The following is a 25,547-nucleotide window of genomic DNA, read 5'->3' on the forward strand; positions in this document are numbered from 1 at the left end:
AAATTATTATCATTATTGTTATAGGATAGATAGTCATTAGAACTGTTTTACAAGGGGAAATTTTACCACTCCAGGTTGACAAAACATGAGACTGAGTTACCAAGGAAGACTCCATCCTTGAAAAGCTTTAAGGAACGAATAGCCGAACATCTTTCCTAAATGCTTTAATTCTTAACCTTCCTGAAAGCAAGGATAGGACCAGAATATCTCTCAAGTTTCTTTCCAGCTGTAGGATTCTCCATTTTGATAAATAAAACATTTCCATTATTGGTTCAGAGGTGTGGTCTATGGAATATTAAACACGGTGACTTTGGTGATGTGTGATGTTGGCTGCGAAACTACACTTTCCACGTAACATGCTTTTGTGTCGATGAAATCCCGACAGTTGGTCGAAATGATCCTCAGTACAGCTCTTCATTGTCTCTGGCAACTTCTACATTGGGTTTTGAATGGAAGACATTGAAAGGGTTTTTTTGTTTCATGTGATGAAATCAGCTTAAATATTTATCTTCCCCGAGGGTCCATAAGGCATTAGAGGATATTCCTTGACAGAATGTTCTGGGCTCCTGCTGGCAGCCCAAATCTGCCTTAATCGCCAGCTATGCCCAACCCCACCTTAGAGGCCACATAGGATCTTCTTTAGTGGCAGAAGATAGAAGAGGAGACAAGGGCACAGAAAAGAAAGATGGGCCCTTCACATATCTTTGTACACCAACTCTTGCACATTTCAGTTGGATTCTGTCTAGGTGGTATGTAGTGAAAACGAACTGCCTGGCAGTCTAAAGTTTTGTATCCCAGCTCCGCCACTTGTCTGTCGTGTGGCCTCGGGTGAGTCACTTCACTTCTCTGTACCTCGGTGACCTCATCTGTAAAATGGGGATTGAGATTGTGAGCCCCATGTGAGACAGGGTCTGTGTCCAACCCGATTTGCATATATCCACCCCAGTGCTTAGTACAGTGCCTGGCACATAGTGCTTAATAAATGCCATCATTATTATTATTATTAAATATTTGGGGCAGTGATTGTTATCCACCTGAATATTTGATTTTCCAGGTGTGATATGGGGACGAAGTAAAATGGCTTATTCATTGGCAGATCTGCGCCCAAAAATCCCTTAGTGATGGAAGAAACCATTCTTTTAGGATGCCAGGGTGATACTTCCTGAAAAACTTTAGTTGTGTAGTGCTTCCTTGTTAATGTCCAACCGCCCCCCATCAGGGGATACCCAAACGGCCATTCTGTCCTTTTCAATTGTGTTTCTTCCATCCCCAAAGAAGAGCTCCCTCTGTTTTACTCCAGAAAGCTATTTCTGCCTCACCGTCACCTTCTCTTCCCTCCAGGAGAAGAGATTTGTTTTCCTTCCGTCCATTTCTTCCCTTCCTCCTCCTGCCCATGTAACAAGCCAGAATCAGGGAGTGCGAACTTGCATGTGAGTTTTCTGTGCCATTATTCTCCTGGGTTCTGCCAATCAGAAGCTGGTATGCTTCTCTCGCTGGCGTACCAACCACCCCTTGCATTGTGTCCGTCTTTCTTAGAACTCCTTCTCCCGGTTTCCTTCCTCACCGCGGGGCTGGGAGTCGGACCCAATTTTTCTTGGTCCGTTACTTATTCCTTGGGAACAACTGCACAGAGAGAGATGAAGTATCCACCACCTATGTGCCATCACTCTCTTAAAAGAATTGTAAAAGGATTCAAGTGCTGTAACAGAATTGAGGGTGATTTACGGATAATTTTCATGGCAAGAAATACCCTAGAACCCAGTGTGCCCTGATGTTGCAGACTCAATCAGTCTTATTTATTGAGCTCTTAGTGTGTGCAGAGCACTGTACTCAGTGCTTGGGAGAGTACAGTGTAACAGAATTGGTAGAGGGGAGTTGGTAGAGTTGCAGAAGGGAGTTTAGAATTCAGTAAAAATAAAGTGATCTCTTGCGTCTTCCACATCCCCCTTTGACCTGGTCTGTTTTGCTTGACCCTTGGAAAGAAAATGGTTATGAAATGTTAACTTACTTAATATCGTAGTACTGAAGCCAGAAACGCCACCAGATCCTCATGTTGACATTCTCTCATTGCCTTCGTTACTGTTGAACTGCTTTTGAATCAGGGGAATAGGAAGGGAGGAGAAAAGTGGAATCTTCCCTCATTTGAATATACTAACAATTTCCCAGTTCACAAGAAGAAAAAAATAAAATGGAAAAAAAGTTTCAATAATGATTCTTTTGCTCACAACCAGCAGGGCATTTATAAGCAGCACCTTGTTTCTCCAATTCATGTGACGTTTCTGTCATTTGGTAATAATGTCAGTGGGGAAATTGGGATTGATTGATTGATTGATTGATTGGGAGCTGGACGGGGACTAGCCCCACACAACCCTCTAGACCGTCAGCTCATTGTGAGCAGGGATCGTGTCTGTTATATTGGATGCTCAGTACAGTGTTTGGCACATAGTGAGTGCTCAATAAACATGACTGACAAGTGACTGACAATATTATAATAATTCTATTTATTTTTATTAATGATGTGTATATATCTATAATTCTGTTTATTTATAATGATGCCACTGATGCCTGTTGACTTGTTTTGATGTCTGTCTCCCCCGTTCTAGACTGTGAGCCCATTGTAGCCAGGGATTGTCTCTATTTGTTGCTGAATCGCGGTTCCCAAGCGCTTAGTACAGTTCTCTGCACAGAGTAAGCGCTCAGTAAATTCGTTTGAATGAATGAATGAACTCACACATCCTAACTCAGCGGCCCCTCAGCCCCGAAAAAGCAACCCAGGGACCTGATGGTCTTCTCCCTCTTATTAATAATAATGGCATTCGTTAAGCGCTGTAGCGAACAGACTGTAACCTCTGCGCGTTTCATGGGTGCAGCTGAGCGAGTCTAAAAGTTGCCCCAACCTCGGAAAATTCTGTAGCGTGCCTATACCACGCTTGGTCTGGATGATGCTGGCGGTGCTGCTTTAGTATTCGGTCACCTCAGGTGTTGACGGCTCTGGCATTTTTCCCCCTAGAAGATACGATGCCGAAGAAGGTGGTGTGTCACTTCAGTGGGAAGACGTACGCCGACGAGGAGCGGTGGGACATAGACAGCTGCACTCACTGCTACTGCTTGCAGGGCCAGACGCTGTGCTCGACGGTCAGCTGCCCGCCTCTGCCCTGTACCGAGCCCATCAACGTCGAGGGAAGTTGCTGCCCCATGTGTCCAGGTAACGAACCCGCGGTCCAGCCCCGCTGGATGGGACGCCGCGGCTCTTCCCTTGAAATCCCGTGACTTGCGTGAGTCACTTCACTTCTCTGTACCTCAGTCACCTCATCTGTAAAATGGGGGTTGAGATCGTGAGCCCCCTGTGGGGCCACTCGGGCTGACTCCCGGATTTGTGCCGTTTAGTCATGGGCTGCTTCTCTGGGAGTCGAGGTGCTTAGCTTCCCTAGGGCTGACAGGGGTTACGATTGCTCTCTGGACAGAAAGGGTCAGTTTGCAGACTGAATAATAATAACAATAATAATAATAGTAATTGTGTTAACTGTTAAACGCTTACTATTAAGCGCCGGGGGTGGATACCTGCAGATCGGGTTGGACACGGTCACTGTCCCTCGTGGGGCTCACGATCTAAATCCTCATTTTACAGATGCGGTAACTGAGGCACAGACAAGTGAAGCGGCTTGCCCAAGGTCACACAGAGTGGCAGAGCCAGGATTAGAATCCACGACCTTCTGACTCCCAGGCTGTGCTCCGTCCACCACACCATGCCGCTTCTCAAATGACCTCATTCTCTGAATGAGACTTTGCCCCCCCCCCCCCCCCCCCCCCGTTATGTCAGATGTCGATGTGATGTGGCCTAGTGAAAAGAGCGTGGGCCTGGGTTCTAATCATGGCTGTGCCACTTGCCTGTTTTGTGACCTTGGGAAAGTTACTTAACTTCTCCGGACCTCCATTTCCTCTTCTGTGAAATGGAGATTAAGGCAGTGAGCCCCCTGTGGGGCATGGACTGTGTCCACCCTGATTAGCGTTTTTCTACCCCAGCACTTAGTACAGTGCCTGGCACATAGTTAGCGCTTAACAAATACCATTTAAAAAAAAGCAACACAGAGTTCTTGAGGTCTCTGAAAGAAGGGGGGGATATGTCAGCCCCAACACAGTTGTTAATGCTACTTTCCAGGTGGCTCTGAGAAAGTTCCAGTTCCCTTTTGAAGATTGGTTAGTCCCCCCTGAATCTCTCATTGCAGTCTCTGCCCCTCTCAGCCTTAACATAATAAGTGCTGGAAGCCACACTTGATGTGCCCCTTTCACGATTCTCCTGGCCGGGAAGTTTGAGGTAGCATTGAAGTTACTCAGTCTAACTAATCAGTGCCCTCAGTCTTGTAGTCTCCCAAGCGCTTAGTACAGTGCTTTGCACACAGTAGCGCTCAGTAAATACAATTGAATGATGAGTGGTCAATGGAGCACTTCTGCAGTGCACTGGCAGGTCCCAGGGAGGAGTAGGATGTGGGGCCTTGGCTGGAGCTCACCATGAAGTTGCTCGACTACTCGGTTTCATCAGAACCATTTGCTTCGCGGACATTTCGTTGACCCTCTCTGTTGGTGCCTGGTCATAATAAAGTTCAGTTAATCGTATTTTCATTGAGAGCTTACTGTGCGTAAAGCACTGTACTTAAGCGCGTGGGAGAGGAAGAAAGAACAGAGTTGGTAAACACGTTCCCTGCCCACAACAGGCTTACAGTCCCTCGTTGGCGACGGCCTCTCTCAGGTTGGGTTGGCTGGTTTGTGTGAACTGGCTTTTGTAATAGGGACTGATGTGGAATTGTACAGTGTGACAGGAAAGGTGGTTCACGGGCCTTAAGGTATACGGTGCTCGTGGTGGTTAGAAGTAGCATTTGGGTGTTGATCAGTTTCCCCAATCCTTCATTAACTACAAATTCTAACTGACCATTAAGGAAAGGGAAAGGACCTTTTTTTGTTTCACGTTTATGTAAAAGAATCTAAAGAGGTGGTGAAATGCTAATAGTAATGCCCGAGTCACTTCCGTCTCCGCGTATCTTGCCACACAAATTAAGTAACGAGTCAAACTGTCAAATTTCCATGTAAACCAGGTTTCACTCAGCCTATCCTCACTTAGACTGAGTCCCAGATCCTCATGGCTCCTTCGCTGGCTGTGAACTTGTTTGGTAATACTAACAAATGTTAAAACAGATTTAGTGTTTGTGACCTATTGGGGAGCACTGTGAAATCGGGGCTCCCAGTATTCCCAAAAGCAGAACAAAATGGGGATTCAAGTACCCTTTTTCCCCCTATTTAAACTGTGTGAACCCACCGTGGGACAGGGATTGCCTCTGACCTGATTATTACCTTGTACCTACCCTTGTGCTTAAAAATTGCCATGGTTTTTAAGGTAGTTTTCTTAGCAGAGTAGCACTTCCTTCATAAAGAAAATACGTTCCAGTTCAGACCATATTGTCTACTGCAGAAATCCACTTCACTCCAAATAACACTTTCCGTGATATCTGCTTCCCAGTCTCGAGCTGTGGAATAACTTTGGGAGCCATCAAAGAGAGTTACGGTACTCATCCGACGGAAAGGATGGTGTGACCTTAGTAGAATTCAATTCAGTCTAATTTATTGAGTGCTTACTGTGTTCAGAGCACTGTACTAAGCACTTGAAGGAGCCTGGGAGACAGATCTACCTATTTCATTTTAGAGGGAGGCCTTGAGAAAGTCATTTAAAACCGTGCCCTATTTTAGTGCTTGTAAAATGTGAAAATACCTGTCCCCTCTCTAGCTTAAAAGGATGTTACGTTGACAGCATATCATTTGGATTTAAATTCCGGTAACTTATTTGGGAAAAGGCATTTTGTGATACCATTGATAGTAGAGCATGGGTCTGGGAGTCAGAGGTTCTGGGTTCTGATCCCGACCCTGCCATTGGCTAGATGTGTGACTTTGGGCAGACCAAGTAACTTCGTTGTTCCCCAGTTTCCTCATCTGTAAAATCAGGGTCCTAGGAGTCAAAAGGACCTAGGTTCTAGTCCCGGCTCTGCCAGTTTACTGTGTGATCCTGGGCAAGTCATTTCACTTCACTGTACCTCAGTAACCTCATCTGCAAAATGGGGATTAAGACTGTGAACCCTCTGAGGAACAGGGACTGTGTCCAACCCGAACATCTTATATCAAACCCAGCGCTCAAAAGAGTGCATGATACATAGTAAGTGCATAACAAATAACTTACTATCATTATTATACCTGCTATTCCTCCTACTTAGACTGTGAGCCTCATGAGGGACGGGTCATATCTAATGCAATAATCATGCATTTACCCCAGTGGTTAGTTCAGTGTTTGGCACATAGTAAGCACTCAACAAATACTGAAATTATCATCATCATCATCATTTCCTGAGAAATCCCCAATGTGTTAGGCCTTATTTAGGACCTAAAAATGGAAATAATTCCTGTGCCTAGACTCTGATTTATGTATTTCATGTTAAGCATAATAATAGTAAATTGTGTGGTGTTTAAGTGCTTACTATGTGCCAAGCATTGTACTAAGCACTGGCTTAGGTACACATGTAAACCATGGAAATGGAGTGAATGAACTAATTGGAGGAAGGAGAATACCTTGAGCTGATAGGGCAAGAGTGCCAGCAGCCGTAAGTCTTCTCTAGGCATATTCAGATCTCAGGTGACTAGGAGAAACCTGAGTAAGCCTTTCTTCAAGAAATGAGCCTTTCGGCAGGAAGGAAGGGAGGCTGATGACTTGTTGGGGGGACCCCAGGAGACGCAAGAGCAGGTTGGCTCTGTTTCAGTACAGTTAGATTTTACGTTCTATTAGAAACCTGTGGGGTGAATAGTCTTGTTCCTGAGAGGAATAAGATGCTGAGAATATCCCATTCTTGATCTGCTGGAGAGTGAGAATTAGTGTCCAGGTGTTGGTTACCATGACTGGTTTTGCTATAACCAAAACGTTTAGCTCGTATGGTGAATAAAGGGCAGGAGAAGAACTCCTGCTTGGTCCTAACTTAAAGGGAAGGTCACTTGGTAATGACCTTCACTTTTAAATTCTACAGATTAAGATGTGCCATCATGTTTCATAAGCATTTCGGATGGCTCTTGCTAGTCCCACGAGGCAACCCAAGGCGAGTCCAGCAGAAAATAGGGGGACGGTCTCTTTGTAGGAGACCTAAAAAGTCTTAATTAGATTGTGTGGATTTGAGCCCAGCGTGGCATGAATTTAGGACAGAGATTGATAGTTTTCCCTGAATTGGTGCTACTTCATGCTAAAAGAGCATTTTTGTCAAAGTGCCTAGGTACTACAGTGAGATACTGTGTAAATATAGACTTAATTGGTGATGGATTTTCCTGAAGCAAAGGATGAGCCAGTCGTATACTGCTCGGGTGCTCGTGACAGCTAATATTTAATGCTCAAATAGGAAAGGATCTCACAGGAATTTATATGCATGACCCGTTTTAGCAACTGGGATGGGGGAAAAGTGGGATTGGGAAGCCAGAAGAGGTGGCTGGGGTCCTTGCTGATTTCAAAGTTTAAAATTTTTTTCATCTGATACTGAGCAACAATTTTTAGATTGGTAACATCCAAAATAAAGGAAATGATTCCACATCAACTAACAAACTTCACCTTGTACTGAACCACAGCGAAGGTTACTGCAGTGAAATGAAAGGAGGGGGTGGTGAGGAAATCCATAACACAAGAAAGGAAGTAGAGAAGATAGCAGGAATGCCCGTTGTTCTCAACCCAGGTAAAGCTGTGACCAAAGATTAATAATGAGGAACTAAGGAAGTAGCTACTGAATTTACAACTAACAGATACATATTAATAAATTAAATGTCCAGTGGAGATTAAAGATAAGAAGTTAAACGCATTGCTATTCTGTAATCTCCTTGAAAATGTTTCTTTTCAGAGATGTATATACCCGAGCCCACCAATATCCCCATTGAGAAGACTAACCAACGTGGAGAGATTGAACTGCAAGTACCGATTTGGCCCAGCCCCAGCGAAAACGAAATCGGCCACCTCCCCCGAGGTAATCTTCGCCATACACTGCAAGTTGCCTGTTGTTTGTCGGTTCTAGGGGACATAGAACATGATTTGTTAGGTCGACTGCTTCCAAAATGCTCAGTGGACCAGTTTTAGAACTGGTCTGTCCTCCACCCTCCCAGCACTTCCTGTAGCCCTTGCTGCAAACTTTTAAACTGGTCTCAGTCTTATTATTCTGGGATGAGTTAAAAGTTAAAGGTCTGCAGAATGTTTGTCATCTACTCCCTAGTGTGGTAAGAGGAAAGATTTTGAATACTGTCCCATCCTATCTTCAGAGTCCTAAAAAAAATTCCCCAAATTCCCAGTGAATTCCCACACCTTCTCCTAAAATTTATGTATTTGGACCCACACACAGCGCTCAGTAAGTACCACTGATGCTGATGGTGGGGCTTAATACACAAATACAGTATTTATCGAACTCTGACTTGCGCAGAACACTGCACTAAGCGCTTGGGAGAGTACTGTACAACAGAGTTGGTAGACACGTTTGCTACCCACAACAAGTTTACAGTCTAGCGGATTTACACATCTGTTTCTGGGCAGTTATTTATTCTGATATTTCATCCTAGCCCTTCACTCTCTCCTATCTGATCCATGTTCCTCCTCCTCCTCTCCCTGCTTATAAACATTTTGTGAGTCTGTCCCCAAAGAGTTTATAACCTTATTCATTCACGTATATTTATTGAGCACTCACTATGTGCAGAGCACTGTACTAAGCGATTGGGAGAGTACAGTACAACAATAAACGGGAACGCTCTCTGCCCACAGCGAGCTTAGAAGGGAGACAAAGAGGACGTGTTTTGCTTATACGATAACTTCCGTGGCACTTTCATAATCAAAGTGACACTGTAATCAGAATCTGCCCCTTGATCAGATAGTTATCCTGCCCTACTGAATAATGAGTCATACCAGGGTCCTTTTGCTCAGAAGTCACCTCTCCACATGTCATCTGGCAGAGCATTAACGGTTATTTGTCCAGAATCTCCACAGCCTGCCCAAAGTGTTTTTCTGCAACGTGCAATTCCCATTCCAGCTCTTAGAAAAGAACTCCTAGCCTGGCTTCATAAACGGTAGCGGGTATAATCCCTGGACTTCTAAATGATAAACCAAGCAGACAGAGCAGTAATAGAAAGTCCCAGCATTTTATCGGAATGATGGGCCAGTAAATGTTGGGATGGTTTGGGTTGGAAGGGCTGAGGTAGGGATAAGGGAGGCCAGGAAGGAAGTTTGAAGAGTAGATTCTAAAATCCCAGACTTTCCTTTACAGTAGGCTACAGAGGAGACGTCGTGCAAAATAAAAGCGTGCAAGAGGTGGTTCCACAATAAGTGGCAGCCGATCAAAAGTTATCTGTTCTGTCAAGAATTCTTCCTTCTGCCATTTTCTCAGTGGGTTATCTGCTGAAAGCTGAAGCTGAAAGGAGGGGAGTGGGTGAAAGATTTCTTTGGAGAAAAGAGAGTCTGGAGGTATCCAGACATTGCTCACTTACCTTGATCTCATCTATTTCACCACCAACTCTTTTGCCCACGTCTTCCCTCTGGCCCGGAATTCCTTCCCCCCTCCATATATGACGGATCACCACTCTTCCCCACCTTCAAAGCCTCATTACAGTCCCATTTCCTCCAGGAGGACTTCCTGCTTTAGCCCTCTTCTCCCCTACTCTCTCTCTCCCTTCTGTGTCACTTGTGGACTTGGATCTGTAATAATAATAATAATAATAATAATAATAATAATAATAATAATAATGTTGGTATCTGTTAAGCAATTACTATGTGCAGAGCACTGTTCTAAGCACTGGAGTAGATAGAGGGTTACTATGTGCCAAGCACTAAGTGCTGGGGTAGATACAGGGTAATCAGGTTGTCCCACGTGAGGCTAACAGTCTTCATCCCCATTTTCCAGATGAGGTAACTGAGGCACCGAGAAGTGAAGTGACTGGCCCACAGTCACACAGTTGACAAGTGGCAGAGCCCGGGATTCAAACCCCTGACCTCTGACTCCCAAGCCCCGGGCTCTTTCCACTGAGCCACACTGCTTCTCTGTTCCCTTTAAACACTCAATAGTTCCCCCGCCCACAGCCCCACAGCACTCATGTACATGGTAACAGTGAGTAAATTTATTTTTACGTCCGTCTCCCCGTCTAATCTGCAAATTCCATCTGAGCACGGAATGTTTATCAACTCTTAGACTCTCCCGATCACTTAGTACAGTGGTCTGCACATGTTAAGCACTCAATAATTACCATCGATTGACTGATGAGTGATAAGAGGCCGTCCGTTCTCATAGCAGCGTGGCTCAGGGGAAAGAGCTCGGGCTTGGGAGTCAGAGGTCATGGGTTCGAATCCCTCCCTTCCACTTGTCAGCTGTGTGACTGTGGGCAAGTCACTTCACTTCTGTGCCTCAGTTACCTCATCTGTAAAATGGGGATTAAGATTGTGAGCCTCACGTGGGACAACCTGATGACCTTGTATCTACCCCAGCGGTTAGAACAGTGCTCTGCACATAGTAAGCGCTTAACAAATACCAGCCTGATTATAGCAGAGAAGAAACAAGGTATCCCCTCCATAGTGTTAGCCCTCCATTTGGCTTGGGTTGGCAGCGTGGCTCAGTGGAACAAGCACGGGCTTTGGAGTCAGAGGTAATGGGTTCGAATCCCAGCTCTGCCCCTTGTCAGCTGTGTGACTGTGGGCAAGTCACTTCACTTCTCTGTGCCTCAGTTACCTTATCTGTAAAATGGGGATTAAGACTGTGAGCCCCACGTGGTACAGCCTGATTCCCTTGTGTCTACCCCAGCGCTTAGAACAGTGCCTGGCACATAGTAAGCACTTAAATGCCAACATTAATAAATGGGTCTCCTATTTCTTTTTCAGATATGGCTCACCTTCAGGTGGGCTACAGAGATAGTGAACCACACCTAAATGAAGATACTTCTTTTGACTCTGTTGCCTGGGTTACGGTCCCAGTAGTGATCGCCCTGATCCTTATAATTGCCCTCCTGCTAATCAATCGGAAAAAACAGTGGATACCGGTACCCTGCTATAGAACACCCACTAAGGTAACGTAACTAAAGCAATCCCATTCTTTTTGAGTGTGGAAATCAGGAGGAAAAAAGAGTCACCCATCCACCCTAGGCTTCCGCCATCCCTGTTAAGGAACAACTGGGTTAAAGGCTCCTACTTGCGAGGATATAATCCACAATGTAGTAAATTAGCTTTTGTGAGCTTTTCCAAGGAGCAATGAGACAATCTAATTTGTATAAATAGAGACCTTGCAAGTTAAACTTTACCTGATGGGCTTTAACAGCTTGAGATGGCTGACCTATAGGGAAATCTACCTAGATAAGAGCGAGGATTGAAAAAGATTGCCAAAGGACGGAAGGGGGAAACACGCTGTTGGAGAGAATAAGTTGAAGGGAACTGTGAAGGCGGGACATAAAAGGAAGCTGGAAGTGGGTGCTGTTGAAAATCAGGGAGCCGAGGCAAGGTGGAGACAGGCCAGGCTGAACATGCCACCCCTGCCCGGCCGTCAGTGCATTATCACTTCATTACATTGGATTTTTTTTTTCCCTCCTTTTTCAATAGCCTTCATGCCTCAACAATCAGCTGGTGTATGTGGATTGCAAGAAAGGAACCATGGTGCAAGTGGATAGTTCCCAGAGAATGCTAAGAATCGCTGACCCGGATGCAAGATTCAGTGGCTTCTACAGCATGCAAAAACAGAACAACCTACAGGCAGATAATTTCTATCAGACAGTGTGAAGAACTGCGGCTCGGCGAGGTTTCGAGAGACAGAAAGAGACTGACTCTGCTATTAAAATTAAACTAGAATTTGTGCACTTGCTTAGTGGATTGTATTGGATTTGTGACTTCATGTACAGCTCTAAGACTTTCCTGGGATGGGCTCTGTCTTTACCGCAATGTGCCAGAACAAGCATTCCCACTCTTCCTCACGATAACTGACCAAGTGTTTTCTTAGAACCAAAGTTTTCAAAGTCGTTACGATGTATTCGCTTGTAATTTAGCGCTAGAGAAACCGGGGTGGGGTGGGAGGGCGGGGAGGGCAGTGAGTTCTGGGGAGCGGGGGGGGGGGGGGGGTCCACGGTGGGCGACCAGGTGGAAGAGGAGTGGGCTGGGCTCGGCGAGGAACGGCGCCCAACAAAATTCAGAGAGCCGGCCATCGAGCTGATGGTTTTCCTTGCTGCTCTGAAGCTACGTTGGTTACAGCCAAACCTAGCCTAGGAGAAGGGAGACCACAAAGTTTTAATTCCATCTCATCAGCCCTCAGCGCTATCGACGCGTAAATCGGAATCATTACCGGCCATCCCAGGGGTTGCTTGGCCACAGTTTTTTCTATACGATCAGGATGTGCGGTTAGGCAGTGGGAAAGCAAGGAGGGGAAAAAAAAGGTTTTGCAAAATCTCTCTTAAAGCGGGTTATTAGGGATGTATACAATTATACCCTGTGCTGCTTTCCTTTTCATTTCTTCCAAGCCAGACCGCCAGTGGCTGGCCGAATTAGCAAATGAATGAGACCCGAGTCATTTCTTGATATGAGCACTGGATCTTTTCTTACAACAGTAGCAAAGGAAGGAAAAAATGTCAAAGAACGCCAGGCATGTCCAGGGGCTTTTGTTCATTTGTTTGTCGTTGCTTTCGTTTTGTTCTGTTGTGTCGATTGTTCACAGTTTCAAAAGTACAAGAAGATTTCGATTTTGTTGGAAGCTCTTGCTTAAAAGACAGCTTCTTGAAAGGACTGTTTTTTTAGGATATTTCTTTATTATTTACTGGTTCTACAAACTAGAAACTACTTCCATCCTAGGAAGCTGCTTAATTTTAATTGTATATTATTCAAGCACCTTTTTTGAAGCTCAGAAAAAAAGGAGATTATGCCTCTTTAAACTTTAGCAGTTATAGGAATATTTATGTAAATAACTTTACTGCAAAAATCAAAAGTATTTGTGAGTGTGTGTATATCTATATACACGAATATATTTATACACATACAATTTGTATGTTTTTTTTTTCCCCTGTTGAATGTATTTTTATGGGAGGTTTTAACTAGAGCAGAGACAGATAAAACAGGCATTCCACATCAGTACTTAATCAATCACATACGCCTTTGGAATGATAAAAAGATTTCATTCTGCCTTATAGTTTAATTTGAAAATGGGTGTGTGTGTGTGGTGGGGGTGTGGGGGGGGTGTGTAAACGTGCATTCACACACGTGTGTGTGTGGTGTGTGTGTGTAGCTGTCTGTCACATGCCCATTAGCAGTGAGCATTGCTTTTGCTACGGAAAAGGGTGTTCCTTTTTGGAGGTTTTTATTTGCCGGGAACTGCTTTAAATTCGTTTGAAATTAACTCACTGGCTAGAGACACTGATGGCAATTCACACTCAGTACTAATCAGCTCCGGGATTTTTATTTTATTTTATTTTTTTTTTCCTCAAACAGATGTTTGAACCAACTACTGGAATATTGTCCACAATAAGCTGGAAGTTTGTTGTAGTTTGCCTCAATTATAACTGACTGTATACTATAGTGTTAACTTTTCAAACAGCTCTTAGCACTTTTATACTAATTACCCATTTGTGCATTGACTTTTCTTTTACAAATGCTTGTGAAAGACAGATACCCAGTATGCGTAATGTGAAAAGAAAATAGGTTCTGTTTTGTAAAGGAAATTTCAAGTATTGTTCTAAATACTTGGACAGAGATTGCTGAACTTTAAAACAAATAATTAATTTATTATTATTATGACCTAATTTATTAATCTGAAGATTAACAATTTTTTTTTGTTTTAGAATATCCAAAAGGTGTTCTAGCTGTTTGCCTCAAAGAAAAAGGATTTATCACAGGGCAGAAAAATACTGTTTCCAAAATAAAATTGGTAGTGATGTGGAAGAAAGATTAACTTCTGCCCAAGTACTACAAAATTCTGTTGAGTCAAATAATCCGTACCTGGCATAAGAAAATAGTCTTTATCCAGAAATTGTAAATGCTTGCTTTTGTTTTACAATCACGGCCATATTCTAAAATATTAACAGGATATAGGACATGGTGTAAATTTTTTTTTTTATTATTTTAAAGATAAGATTTATCCTGAGTGCTGTATCCATTACACTATTTTACTTTGGTTCCTGTTGTGCTCTTGTAAAAGAAATATAATTTCCTGAAAAATAAAGTAGAAATGTGGCACTTTAAGTGCACTGCAGTTTTGCAGTTCTGTTTACTTTTTGTTCATTTAAAAAGCGCACTATTAAAATTTGGCTCTTGACTGTAGAATAAATCACGGCCCTCTTCATAACTCTGCTGGGAAGGGGAGGGATTATCCATTCAAGTGGGCTCACTCTAGTGAGCAAGGGGTCACAAACGTGTGACCGGAGAGGAGGAATAAGGGCCAAGCTCCTCTCCGAGAGACGTTGAGAGACGATAACACGACAGTCAAAATGTCTCTGGGCCTTTTCGACCCCTCCTTGGCTCGCCTTGGAGCAGGATAATGATCATAATTGTGTTTGTTAAGTGCTTACCATGTGCCGGGCACTGTACTAAACGCTGGGGTTGAACACAAGCAAATGGGGTTGAACCCAGTCCCTGTCCCACGTGGCGCTCACGGTCTCAATCCCCATTTTACAGATGAGACGACTGAGGGCCAGAGAAGTGAAGTGACTTGCCCAAGGCCACACAGCAGACAAGGGGCGGAGCCGAGATTAGACCCCAGGTCCTTCTGATTCCCAGGCCGGTGCTCTATCCACTTGGCCAAACCATTCAGTAGTATTTATTGAGCGCTTACTATGTGCAGAGCACTGTGGGATCCAGGTCCCTCCAAGGTCCTCCCTCTAACTAGCCCTAAGGAGGGCAGAGGTTGAGAGCTGACCTTTAGGTGAACTGGTTCAGACAATGGACTGAACCCTTTTAAGGGGCTCTTGAACAGTGGGTAGCTAATCATTAAGATTATAATCATAGAAGCAGCCTGGCTTAGTGGAAAAAGTCCGGGCTTGGGAGTCAGAGGTCGTGGGTTCTAATCTCCGCTCCGCCACTTGTCAGCTCTGTGACTCTGGGCAAGTCATTTCACTTCTCTGTGCCTCTGTTACCTCATCTGTAAAATGGGGATTAAGACTGTGAGCCCCACATGGGACAACCTGATGACCTTCTATCTCCCCCAGCACTTAGTGCTTGGCACATAGTGCTCAACAAATACCATCAATATAAATCAGCACTTAGAACAGTGCTTGGCACATAGTAAGCACTTAATAAATACCATCATCATTATTATTATTATTATTATTAAGGGGTCAAGCAGAGGGTAAAACCTGCTGGGGCCCAAATCAAAGATCCAACGTGGAACTTGATTGATATCACCTATTCTGGCATTGGCTGGGCTGAAGCCGAGGCCCTAGAGCAGACTACTTTTTTTTTTTTAAGGTATATAAGTGCTTACTATGTGTCAAACACTGTTCTGGACACTGGGGTAGGTACAAATAAATTAGGTTGCTGTCCCACGGAGGACCCATAGTACCCGTCTGAGCCTGCGTGTCTTCAGTCAACCCCATATCACACCATATATTATCCAATATTCAAACACATTTATTGAGCGCTTACTGTGGGCAGAGCACCGTACTGAGATTATCCCAATCCTTTCCGTCTTTCAAAGTTCAGTGGGGCTATGCAAATCTCTGACCGGAACAGTTTTTCCCCAGAAGGGAGTAGTCCCAACAAATGAATAAACCAAGTATGCAGGATGAGAAATGAATGACACTAGCTCACTCCTAGGTACAAGAAAATATTTATGCAACCGCACCCACGGGGCGCTTTCGGGAGTAGAATCCTGCCATATAACGAAATCGAACATATAACCTTTATATGTTATAAAGAAATCCGTCGCTGTGAATATGGGTTCGATCAGCTCTGCCCCTCCTACTTTACTTCGCCGATTTACTACAACCCGTCCCACACAGTTCACGCCTCTGACCCCAACCTACCTTCCGTACCTCAATCTTGTCCATCCCATAGCCGGCCCCTTGCCCACATCCTCCGCCTGGCCTGGAACTCCCTTTCCCCACCGTAACTGGCAGATCACCACTCTCCCCCACTTTTAAAGCCCTCCAAAGATCACATCTCCAAAAGAACACCTAAGCCCTCATTTCCTTCTCTCCGCCTTCCCCCTGCGTTGCCTGTGCCCTCGTATCTGTACTCCTTATGCCCATTCTCAGCCCCCAGCGTTGATGCACACATCCTTAGACTCTACCATTTCTAGTTATAATTTATCGTAATATCTGACTTCCCCTCTAAGACTGTAAATTCTCTGTGTGGCAGGGACATGTCTGCCTCTATTGTATTGTACTTTCCCAAGTGCTTAGTACAGTGCTTTCCACACAGTAAGCATTCAATAAATACCGTCGACTGACGTACGAAAGGAGGGTGGCCATCACACTTCCCGCGAACACCGTATCGACAGAATCCTGGACTAACCCGATGATGGAATTTCTTACATCAACCCCGGCTTTCTTCTGTTGCTTTTTTATCCTCGATGGGGTTGTGTTTGGCTAAGATCCTATTGAGGTGGAAGAATAAACAAATCCCAAGACGGTCATTCAGTGGTGCTGACGGCCATATCCTGGATACTCACACAAAAACACATGCAATAGATTCGAGACGGTCCTAGAGTCAGCACGGCGTCGCAAAGGAACAAGCGGCCCAGAGAAGAGAACCCCTTGGCAAGCCCCGTGATAGAAATCAAACGTATAACCAAGTTTGCTGCTTCGCTAAGATGAGGCTTCATAAAAACCAGCGGATCTCTGGGCAAGTGTGACGGACCAAATCCTGACAAACTAAGCCTACACACAAAGGCCATATAACCAAGCTGCTAGAAATCAGATCCAACAGTAAGACTAGATTGTGCAGACCACCACTGTCCCCTGCCCCTTCAAACCCCTCCAAAAATCATACCACCTCTAGGAGTCCTTTCCCTAAACCCTCTTTTCCCCTACCTGCCCTCCCCTCTGTGTTGATTACGCACTCAGATTTATACCGCTCGTCCCCCACTTTCAGCTCCCAGTACGGATGTACATATATCCTTACACTCTACCGTTTAATAATAATAATAATAATTATGGTATTTGTTAAGTGCTTCTTATGTGCCAAGCACTGTCCTAAGCGCTGGAGTAGATACAAGGCAATCAGTTTGTCCCACATCTTAATTTCCATTTTACAGATGAGGCACAGAGAATTTAAGTGGCTTACCCAAGCTCACACAGCAGACAGGTGGCGGAGGCAGGATTAGAACTCACATCATCTGACTCCCAAGCCTGTGCTCTTTCCACTAAGCCATGCTGCTTCCCACTCAGCTGTGTGACTGTGGGCAAGTCGCTTCACTTCTCTGTGCCTCAGTTACCTCATCTGTAAAATGGGGATGAAGACTGTGAGCCTCACGTGGGACGACCTGATGACCCTTTATCTACCCCAGCGCTTGGAACAGTGCTCTGCACATAATAAGCGCTTAACGAATACCAACATTATTATTATTGTTGTTAGCTTACAGAGCTCTGTGGCTTAAAATAGAACAGTCCTTGAAATATAGTCAGTGCTTAACAAATACCATTAAAAAAAAACAAACCTGTGGGCCTGGGGCAGTTGGGATTATCTCCCGGCTGTGGGGGCTAAGAACTGGGGTAGATACAAGTTAATGAGGTCAGACATAATAATAATAATAATAATAATAATGTTGGTATTTGTTAAGCGCTTACTATGTGCAGAGCACTGTTCTAAGCGCTGGGTGAGATACAGGGTAATCAGGTTGTCCCACGTGAGGCTCACAGTTAATCCCCATTTTACAGATGAGGTAACTGAGGCACAGAGAAGTGAAGTGACTTGCCCACAGTCACACAGTTGACGAGTGGCAGAGCCGGGAGTCGAACTCATGACCTCTGACTCCGAAGCCGAGGCTCTTTTCCACTGAGCCACGCTGCTTCCCAATAGTCCCTGTCCCACATGAGGCTCACCGTCTAAGTAGGAGGGAGAACAGGGGTTAAGACTGTGATCCCCACGTGGGACAGGGACTGTGTCCAAACTGCCTGGTGTGTATTTATGCCAGTATTTGGTACAGTGCCTGGCACTTAAATACCATCAAAAAGCAGGTTTTGAATCCCCATTCTGCAGTTGAGGAAACCGAGGCACAGACAAGTTAAATGACTTGCCCAAGGTCGCACAGCAGGCAAGTAGCAGAGCCGGGATCGGTAGCCAGGTCCTCTGGCCCCCGGCCCGTGCTCTATCCACTAGACCATGCTGCTCTCCGCAGCTCTCCCATATCCTGATGGAACTGGGTAAACACTGAACTAACTGGGTTTTGGGGAACTACTCATTCGACGCAGCTGTAGGCTCTCAAGAACTACGCATGATATACCTCACTCCGCATCACCAGAAAACTCATTTTTAGAATCAAAGCATCTGAGGATATTTGATATTAGTTTTTTACATTTATTCCATAGAATTGGCTTAATCGTACAGACTGACAACGATGCATCATCACAAAGATATATCCAGCATGGGAAGCTTAGGAAAATATGCACATATATATTAATTTAAATATCAATAGGAATACACACTTTGGGAGACTGGGGCAGTGCTGTAGCGTAGAGTTTCTCAAACGGCAGGGTTGAGAACCTATTCTTTCATGTGACTGATTTCTTTCTATCGCCATGATAGAATTAAAAAACAAAACACAAAGTAAAACAAGAAGCAGTAAAGGATATTAAAATTATTAAATAGGTAAAAAATTGAAAAACCCCAGTGCTAAAAATAAGTCGCTAGCTATAAAAAACATTTTCTCCAATAATTGGACTGCCCGTATTCACCAAGAAGTAAGTAAAAGGAATATTTTCTTTGTTGTTAATTCCGCAAGAGCAGCTCATACCTGAAAAGATTTGCTCTCGCTGGACAATACTATAAGGTAATGTTATACTAATTAATATGCTTTTAAAAATCAGTGTTAGTGCCTGCTATCACTGAAGAACACATCCTATAGTATAAATTTCTCAATACTTAACTCTTCAGTGCAGCTGAGATTAAAACTTTAGATGGTCTTAATAAAGGATAATTAAATCCATTGCCTTTAGACAATTAAAATGATTTTGCCTCCCTGGTTATACTTTTTAAAAAGTCAAAATAAATTTTAAATTTTAATACCGCTATTTAGGAGAGCTAAGCCTGTTAATACTGATTGTTCTTGGACAAAGAATACTATTGCTGTGTGCGAGTAAACTGTTTTTCAAATCACTTTTAGAATAATGCTCAAGGAAATCTAGCTTGTGGTCCAAGGAAGATCCAACGCAGTTTCTGACGTCATGGCCCATTCTACGTAGGACAAAGAACTGTGGGGGAAGAAAAAAGAATACTCATTTCAAATACACATATACTCATTTCAAGAGTACTAAAGAAACACCTTTTTCAAGTATCCCTAAAATGTTTATATTAAAATCTAAGCAGCACAAAAATGCTTTTAAAAGGATATGCCCCGCTAGGTTCAAAAAACCAACACACATTTCACTGACTTGGAATACCCAGAAATGAGTTTTTAAAAGATCATGTCTTAATTAAATGAATAGTTACCGTAATTTCAATCTTATACCACAAGGTGTGTGAAAAAGAAAGAAACCAATGGAGTTCGCTGGACGGTAAAAGAAGGACACTTCATTTCCTCAAAAATTTTTTAAAAAATCAGATTTTCAAACACAATCAGCACAGCAGCAGCTTCCTCTAAATTCTTGCCCCCCCCCCCCCCCCCGTTATTAAGAGTAAGCAAGCTGCCCGGAGGAGATAAAGCAGGGGTGGAGAAGACATCGTTTATTGCAGTTTCCACCTCCCGCTCCTTCCAGAAATGCCAAAACATCTCATTTGAGTGATATCGAAACCTTCTTTTACTTCACAAAGCAAGATTTAGCCCACCCTCACATCCCCCAACAAGTCACTCACGCACACATTACGCATCACCCTAGCAGTAATAGTATTTACTAAGTGCTTACTGTGTGCAGAGCACCGTACTAAGTGCTGGGAAAGAAATGACAGTTGGGAATTGACATGGCCCCTCTCCCTTAAGAACCAAAACGTCCAGCCCAAAGGAAGTACCCTCTGTCTCTCTCAAGGATAAGCCCTTCTCAACTGACCCGAACAAAGAGGTCTTCGGAAGCTTTGGAAGCTCGTCCTCTAGACCGTAAACCCGTTGTGGGCGGGGAATGTCACCGTTTATTGTTGTATTGTACTTTCCCAAGTGCTCAGTACAGTGCTCTGCACACAGTAAGCGCTCAGCAAATAGGATTGAATGAATGAATGAAAGGGGGACCACCAAGCTAGTGCAAATTTTCCCGATGGGAAGAAAACTGCAGGCCAATTGAAGCCTGCCTCCACCTCACCTATTAACCCTATATGAGTTATTTCCCAACCACCCCGTGGTCTGAATTCTGACATCTTTTCCACCAGTCCTCTCACACAAAGCCAAGACCATGTCATAAGCAGATGTCCAATCCATAGGGTGCATGTTTTAGGAAGTAGCCAGTCACTTATGTAAGGATTACGATTGGATGGGTTCGATGGGGTTCCCTGCGGTATGCAGTGCAGATGCCAAATTACGGTACGGGTTTTCTAGAAAGAGGAATTGAAGAAATCACTCCTCTCCCCCACAAGATTGTTGCTTTAAATCAAATTCTGCCCGGTAGGCAAATGTTAAAAATCCTTGCAGAACATCTCAGAAGCTCATTCCCTTTCCTGCCTTCAGGGCAGTGCCCTGTGGGGCTATTAGCGTTGAAAATTAAGACATGTTCTCTATCATTTTCTCATTCCTGTATCCCCCGTCTAGAAGACACAAACCTCGGAACAATCCAGCTTTCACACCAATGCTAGCACAACACAAAAGCAAACAAGGTTTAGGAAATAAAAGACCAAAAACTATTAGAAAAAAGGGATCAACAGAAAAATATGTTTCACAGAACTACAATATTCATGTGCAGTCCTTTGCTTTTCCATGGAAAAAAGATCCTCTGATGCTCAATTAAAAGATTTAGAATTACAGGAATCTCTTCTGCAGGAGATATTTCACTCTTGCTTCATCTAGACTGTAAACTCACTGAGGGCGGGGATTGTGTCCACCTATTGCAATGAACTGTACTCGCCCATGCGCTTAGAAGGGTGTTCTGCGCACAATAAGTGCTCAAAAATACCACCGATTGTATTGTACGCTCCCAAGTGCTTAATATAGTGCTCTGCCTACGATAAGTGTTCAATAAATACCATTAGTTGATTTGGGCTCTAGGTGGGTCCCAGAAATGCTTGAAGGCTACTTACGGTATTTCCTCCTTCGGGTTATGGTAAGGGAAAGAAAAATCGCTGTGGGCGCTCCAAAGGAGAAAAATGCCTGTTTGCTCAGTTAGCGACAGAAATGGGAAGAAGAGAGGAGCCGGGGAAGACAATTATGTTAACAGTGAACCTGAGGCATTCCTGTCATGTATTGGTGAACGATTTTGGTGGTTTCCTGAAATTCTTTTGGCTGACCAAGATCTGCAATAACTGCTATCTTTAAAATGATCAGATCATTGAATTGATGGTTTTCTATTCACCTTCTGCCCTTCTCATGGCACCAAAACTGCTCTTAGAACACCCAATTCTGCCATAACACCTCTTGGCTAAAATGCCACAGGGAATAAGGGAACGATCTTCCGACACATAAGCCTATCTGGGTTACAACTGCTGTACATTATTTTTGTGTGGGCACGCGTGCTTTTCCCACAGATGAGTACCACGGTGAGTTTTCCTTTATGCAAGACTGCAAGAATAGAATCAATCAATGGTATTTACTGAGTCCTTACGGTGAGCAGAGCACTGTACTAGGCTCTTGGGAGAGAACAACTGAGTTGGCAGACACGTTCCCTTACCCACAACGAGCTAATAGATCCCTCGCCTTAGAGGGATCATCTTTCCCTAATTTTATCTCTATTTATATCTTCTAACCTTTCCACTCCTCTTCTCCAGTTTCATATCTATTCTTTTCATTGATTATCTTCTGAGTTTCCCAAAATTTTCTTTTGGGGGACGGGACGGGTTTCTTTCCTCTCTTTCATTCCAGGGATTACTTAAAAGGTCAACGAGCAGCGTGAGAAGCAGTGTGGGCTAGTGGATGAAACACGGGCACGGGAGTCGGAAGGACCTGGGTTCTAATGCCGACTCTGCCATATGTGTGCTGGATGACCTTGGGCAAGTCACTTCTCTTCTCCATGCCTGTTACCTCATCTGTAAAATGGGGATTAAGGCTGTGAGCCCCAGGTGGGACAGGGACTGTGTCTGACCTGATTAGCTTGTATCTAACCCAGAGCTTAGTACAATGCCTGGCACATAGTAAACGCTTAACAAATACCAAAAAAAAAACAGTTTCCTCTGTTCATGAACATCATGGGTACCAGAAGTAAAGGCGGGTGTTAAGTCTGCTCCTGATCAATTGGATCAGAACCCTAGCCAGGAAGTGAAAAGCGCTACCCTTCAAATTTCTTGGCAGGTGGAAATTCGGATCTAGAGAAGATCGATTATCATCACCACCTCCCCGACTCGCTTGCACCTCTTTCTCCCTAAACTGAACTCTGCCCAGTTTTCCTCCAACTGTTTCATATGCATCTTATCCCTTTCCCTCTGTTGGCTCCTTGAACGTTTACTATTCAGTAACCCAATTTAGCACAGGGCCAATGCCTAAATGAACAACAATATGAAAAATCAGGCTGGAGGCAACTAAGAACTTGACTAAAGTTTATTAAAACAAATTGTCATAAAAATTAGAGTAACTCATGTTTGAGATAATGCACTTGTCTACTAAAATCTGGTTGAAGAGCTGTCGTAAGTTACAACTTCACAAAGACAAACCTGATGGGCAGGCGCCCAAGCTATACACACTCACCCTTTAGAATGTAGTCTGTTAACAAACTTGGGACTCTCTCACTATCTTCCTTCATAGCATGAAGAACTGTAAAGGGGCAAAAAAAGAAAGAAAAAGAAAAACATAATTCATTGAACTGGATTATCCAAATACATTAATTAAGATACATCCACTAGGGAGACAGAGTTTGAAAAAGGCACCAACACAAAAAAGAGTCAACGATTCTAAAATATTGACATAAAATTATATTTGACATAATTTTATATCCTAGTATTTAAAATAACATGCCTTTTAAAAAACAAGCACAGGATGGGGAGGAGTCTACAGGGCTGAAAATCTCCTTGGTTTTGATACTTATAATTATACAATATTTATAAGTAATTCCGACTTTCTTCAAATAGGAAGTCTTAGCCAAGTCCTTGTTTGTTAAATGAGGCTGCTAAGAGTCATATCTCAACTACTGTCAGTTTTAATTTTTCCAAGGCATTAAATCTGAGAAATTGATTAGACTAAAACACAAAAAGGGGACTGTGGACTATCCTAGCCCCCCACAATTTGTTCCTGATTCAGCATGTGTCACTGTACCCTTTTCTGGATGCCAGTGCAGCATCTGAAATCCATCAAAGCTGGTACCTACTCACGAGTGTTCTCTCATTTTTTTTTTGTACCTTGCACTTACACAACTCTTTTGGTCACATGCATTCCCGTTAACAGCATTAACATTACTTCATCCTCTGTAACCTGGCTGTTGATAGTAAGACTAGTTCTAATCTGGGTTATGGGTATCTAAAACTTTCATCAGGTAGAAGAGAACAGTAAATCTGTGGAATTTTTTTTCCAGTCGCTGCTGAGGAAAAACAAAGTCTTTACATCATGAGATTAGAACAGTGCTATTCACATAGTTAAGTGCTCAATATATACCCATTGATTACATACATTCCTTAACTTGAAAACCTAATTAAATTTAAGCATATCCTCCTCTTCCCCCCACCCCTCTTTTTTGCTCTAACAGTCTAGGGGAATGACATTTATTAAGAGTCCTTGGCATTCAGTTCCACTGAGGCCCAGACTAACTACTCATATTAAACGTTGCTTGAACGAAATCCAATACATGGCAGAGACTTGAGAAGCCAGCAATAAATTCACAGTCAGTTTTTCAAGTCTTGCTTGTGTGAACATTTTTTAAAAGGTACATAGGTGTATATATTAAAAGGTATGTACATTTTTCTAATTTGGCAAATAAATCTGCTACCCAGCTGGTGGTGTGTTTGATGTGCTGTCTAGTCATGGTCTCAATCAATCAATGGTATTTATTGAGCGCTATGTGCAGAGCACTGTCCTAAGCGCTTGGGAGAGCACAAAAGAATTAACCATCACAATTCCTGTCCATAACGAGCTTACAGGCTAGAGGGGGACATTAACATAAATAATTTATAATATATAATTTAAAGATATGTACATAAGTGCTGTGGGACAGGGGTGTGGAGAATATGAAATGTCCAAAGGTCACAGATCCAAGTAAATAGACAACATAGAAGGGAGAGCGAGCCAGTGAAAAGAAGGCTTAATTAGAACAAAATCATAATACAATTGTTTAGCAGAACTCGGGATCTGGAAGGACACAAAAGAGAGGAACATAAAGGCCAGCGAAAGCAGGAGAGATTAGGTGGGCAGTTAAAATTTCCTTCACTCACTTTTTGTTAATATTTGGAGATCTTCAACAGATGGGGGTCCATTTTTCTTTTCATAAGGTATGACTGTCGTCAAATACTATAAAATGAAAGGTGATAGTAATCATTTTATCTGCAATTACTATGTTAAAAATTACAATCATATTCCAAAAGTCAAGTTTTTTTTTCCTCTACATGACATGCATAACAGCAGCAATTAATGGGTAGGCACAAAAATTATTTTTACCTCTGCAATTATTCATTCTACTTCTCCTTTATCTTCTTCAACAAACTCACTAGTGTCTTGCAGGGAAAGTATTTTTAGATTCAGCTATTGAAAAACGCACAAACACAGGTCTAACACTAGTTTGCTGTTTGAACAAATTTGGGCTTTGTCCCACAGTAACTGTTGGTGAAGAGGAATGTTCGCTCAAATATTGCTTTTAATACACTGCTGTATCAAGACGGATTAACTTAATAACAGAAGAATGTCTAGTAATCTGAGTTTTGTGACGCTGGGGAGAATGTTCAATTTTGTAATAGATTCAAATAACACATCAACTCTTAACTTCCAACTTGGGGCATTCATTACCCCTAAGAGCGCTAGATTACTTTTAAAAAATTATTCTAGAAAGAATGAAAAACATTTGAAAATATGAAAAGGAAAATGGGTAATAAATCAAAATGGATAAAAAAGGCTATAGAGAAATGAACGGAAAACTATTTCACTTATTAAATGATAGGCATTCCTTATTAACCAAACTCTAAAATAAAGTTCCTCTTTAAATGGCTGTTCTTGGCAGTCCAAGATGATGCCACTTATGGTAAATTTTACCGGTCTGTGAAAGACAGAAGAGGTCAAAATGGGACAAGCCCACCCACATCAGGCTCCCACCAAAGTTGCCCTTTGATGTCTGCCTTTTTT

The 25,547-nt window shown here is 43.2% G+C and overlaps 2 protein-coding genes across 8 annotated transcripts in view; one reads left to right on the forward strand and one right to left on the reverse strand.

The window, feature by feature from the left end:
• Positions 1-12,043, forward strand: part of CRIM1 (cysteine rich transmembrane BMP regulator 1) — a 209,887-nt gene extending 197,844 nt beyond the window's left edge. For 3 of the 4 annotated variants that reach the window (XM_029050940.2, XM_029050938.2, XM_029050941.2), the window contains 4 exons: positions 3,011-3,205; positions 7,911-8,033; positions 10,916-11,100; positions 11,627-12,043. In XM_029050940.2, coding sequence (XP_028906773.1) covers positions 3,011-3,205; positions 7,911-8,033; positions 10,916-11,100; positions 11,627-11,803 — 680 coding nt within the window. In that variant the 3' untranslated portion in view covers positions 11,804-12,043. The remainder of the gene's footprint in view (positions 1-3,010; positions 3,206-7,910; positions 8,034-10,915; positions 11,101-11,626) is intronic. The other variant, XM_029050939.2, reaches the window with a different exon arrangement.
• Positions 12,044-18,496: 6,453 nt separating this feature from the next.
• The window catches only part of FEZ2 (fasciculation and elongation protein zeta 2), a 38,682-nt gene continuing 31,631 nt past the window's right edge, over positions 18,497-25,547 (reverse strand). For 3 of the 4 annotated variants that reach the window (XM_029051655.1, XM_029051653.1, XM_007673276.4), the window contains 3 exons: positions 24,647-24,722; positions 22,974-23,039; positions 18,497-19,410 (listed from right to left, as the gene is read on the reverse strand). In XM_029051655.1, the coding sequence (XP_028907488.1) occupies positions 19,394-19,410; positions 22,974-23,039; positions 24,647-24,722 (159 nt within the window). In that variant the 3' untranslated portion in view covers positions 18,497-19,393. Of the gene's footprint in view, positions 19,411-20,902; positions 20,932-22,973; positions 23,040-24,646; positions 24,723-25,547 lie in introns of all 4 variants that reach the window. The other variant, XM_029051654.1, reaches the window with a different exon arrangement.

This window comes from Ornithorhynchus anatinus, chromosome X1 (assembly GCF_004115215.2).
Source record: "Ornithorhynchus anatinus isolate Pmale09 chromosome X1, mOrnAna1.pri.v4, whole genome shotgun sequence".
Taxonomy (NCBI): Eukaryota; Metazoa; Chordata; class Mammalia; order Monotremata; family Ornithorhynchidae; genus Ornithorhynchus; species Ornithorhynchus anatinus.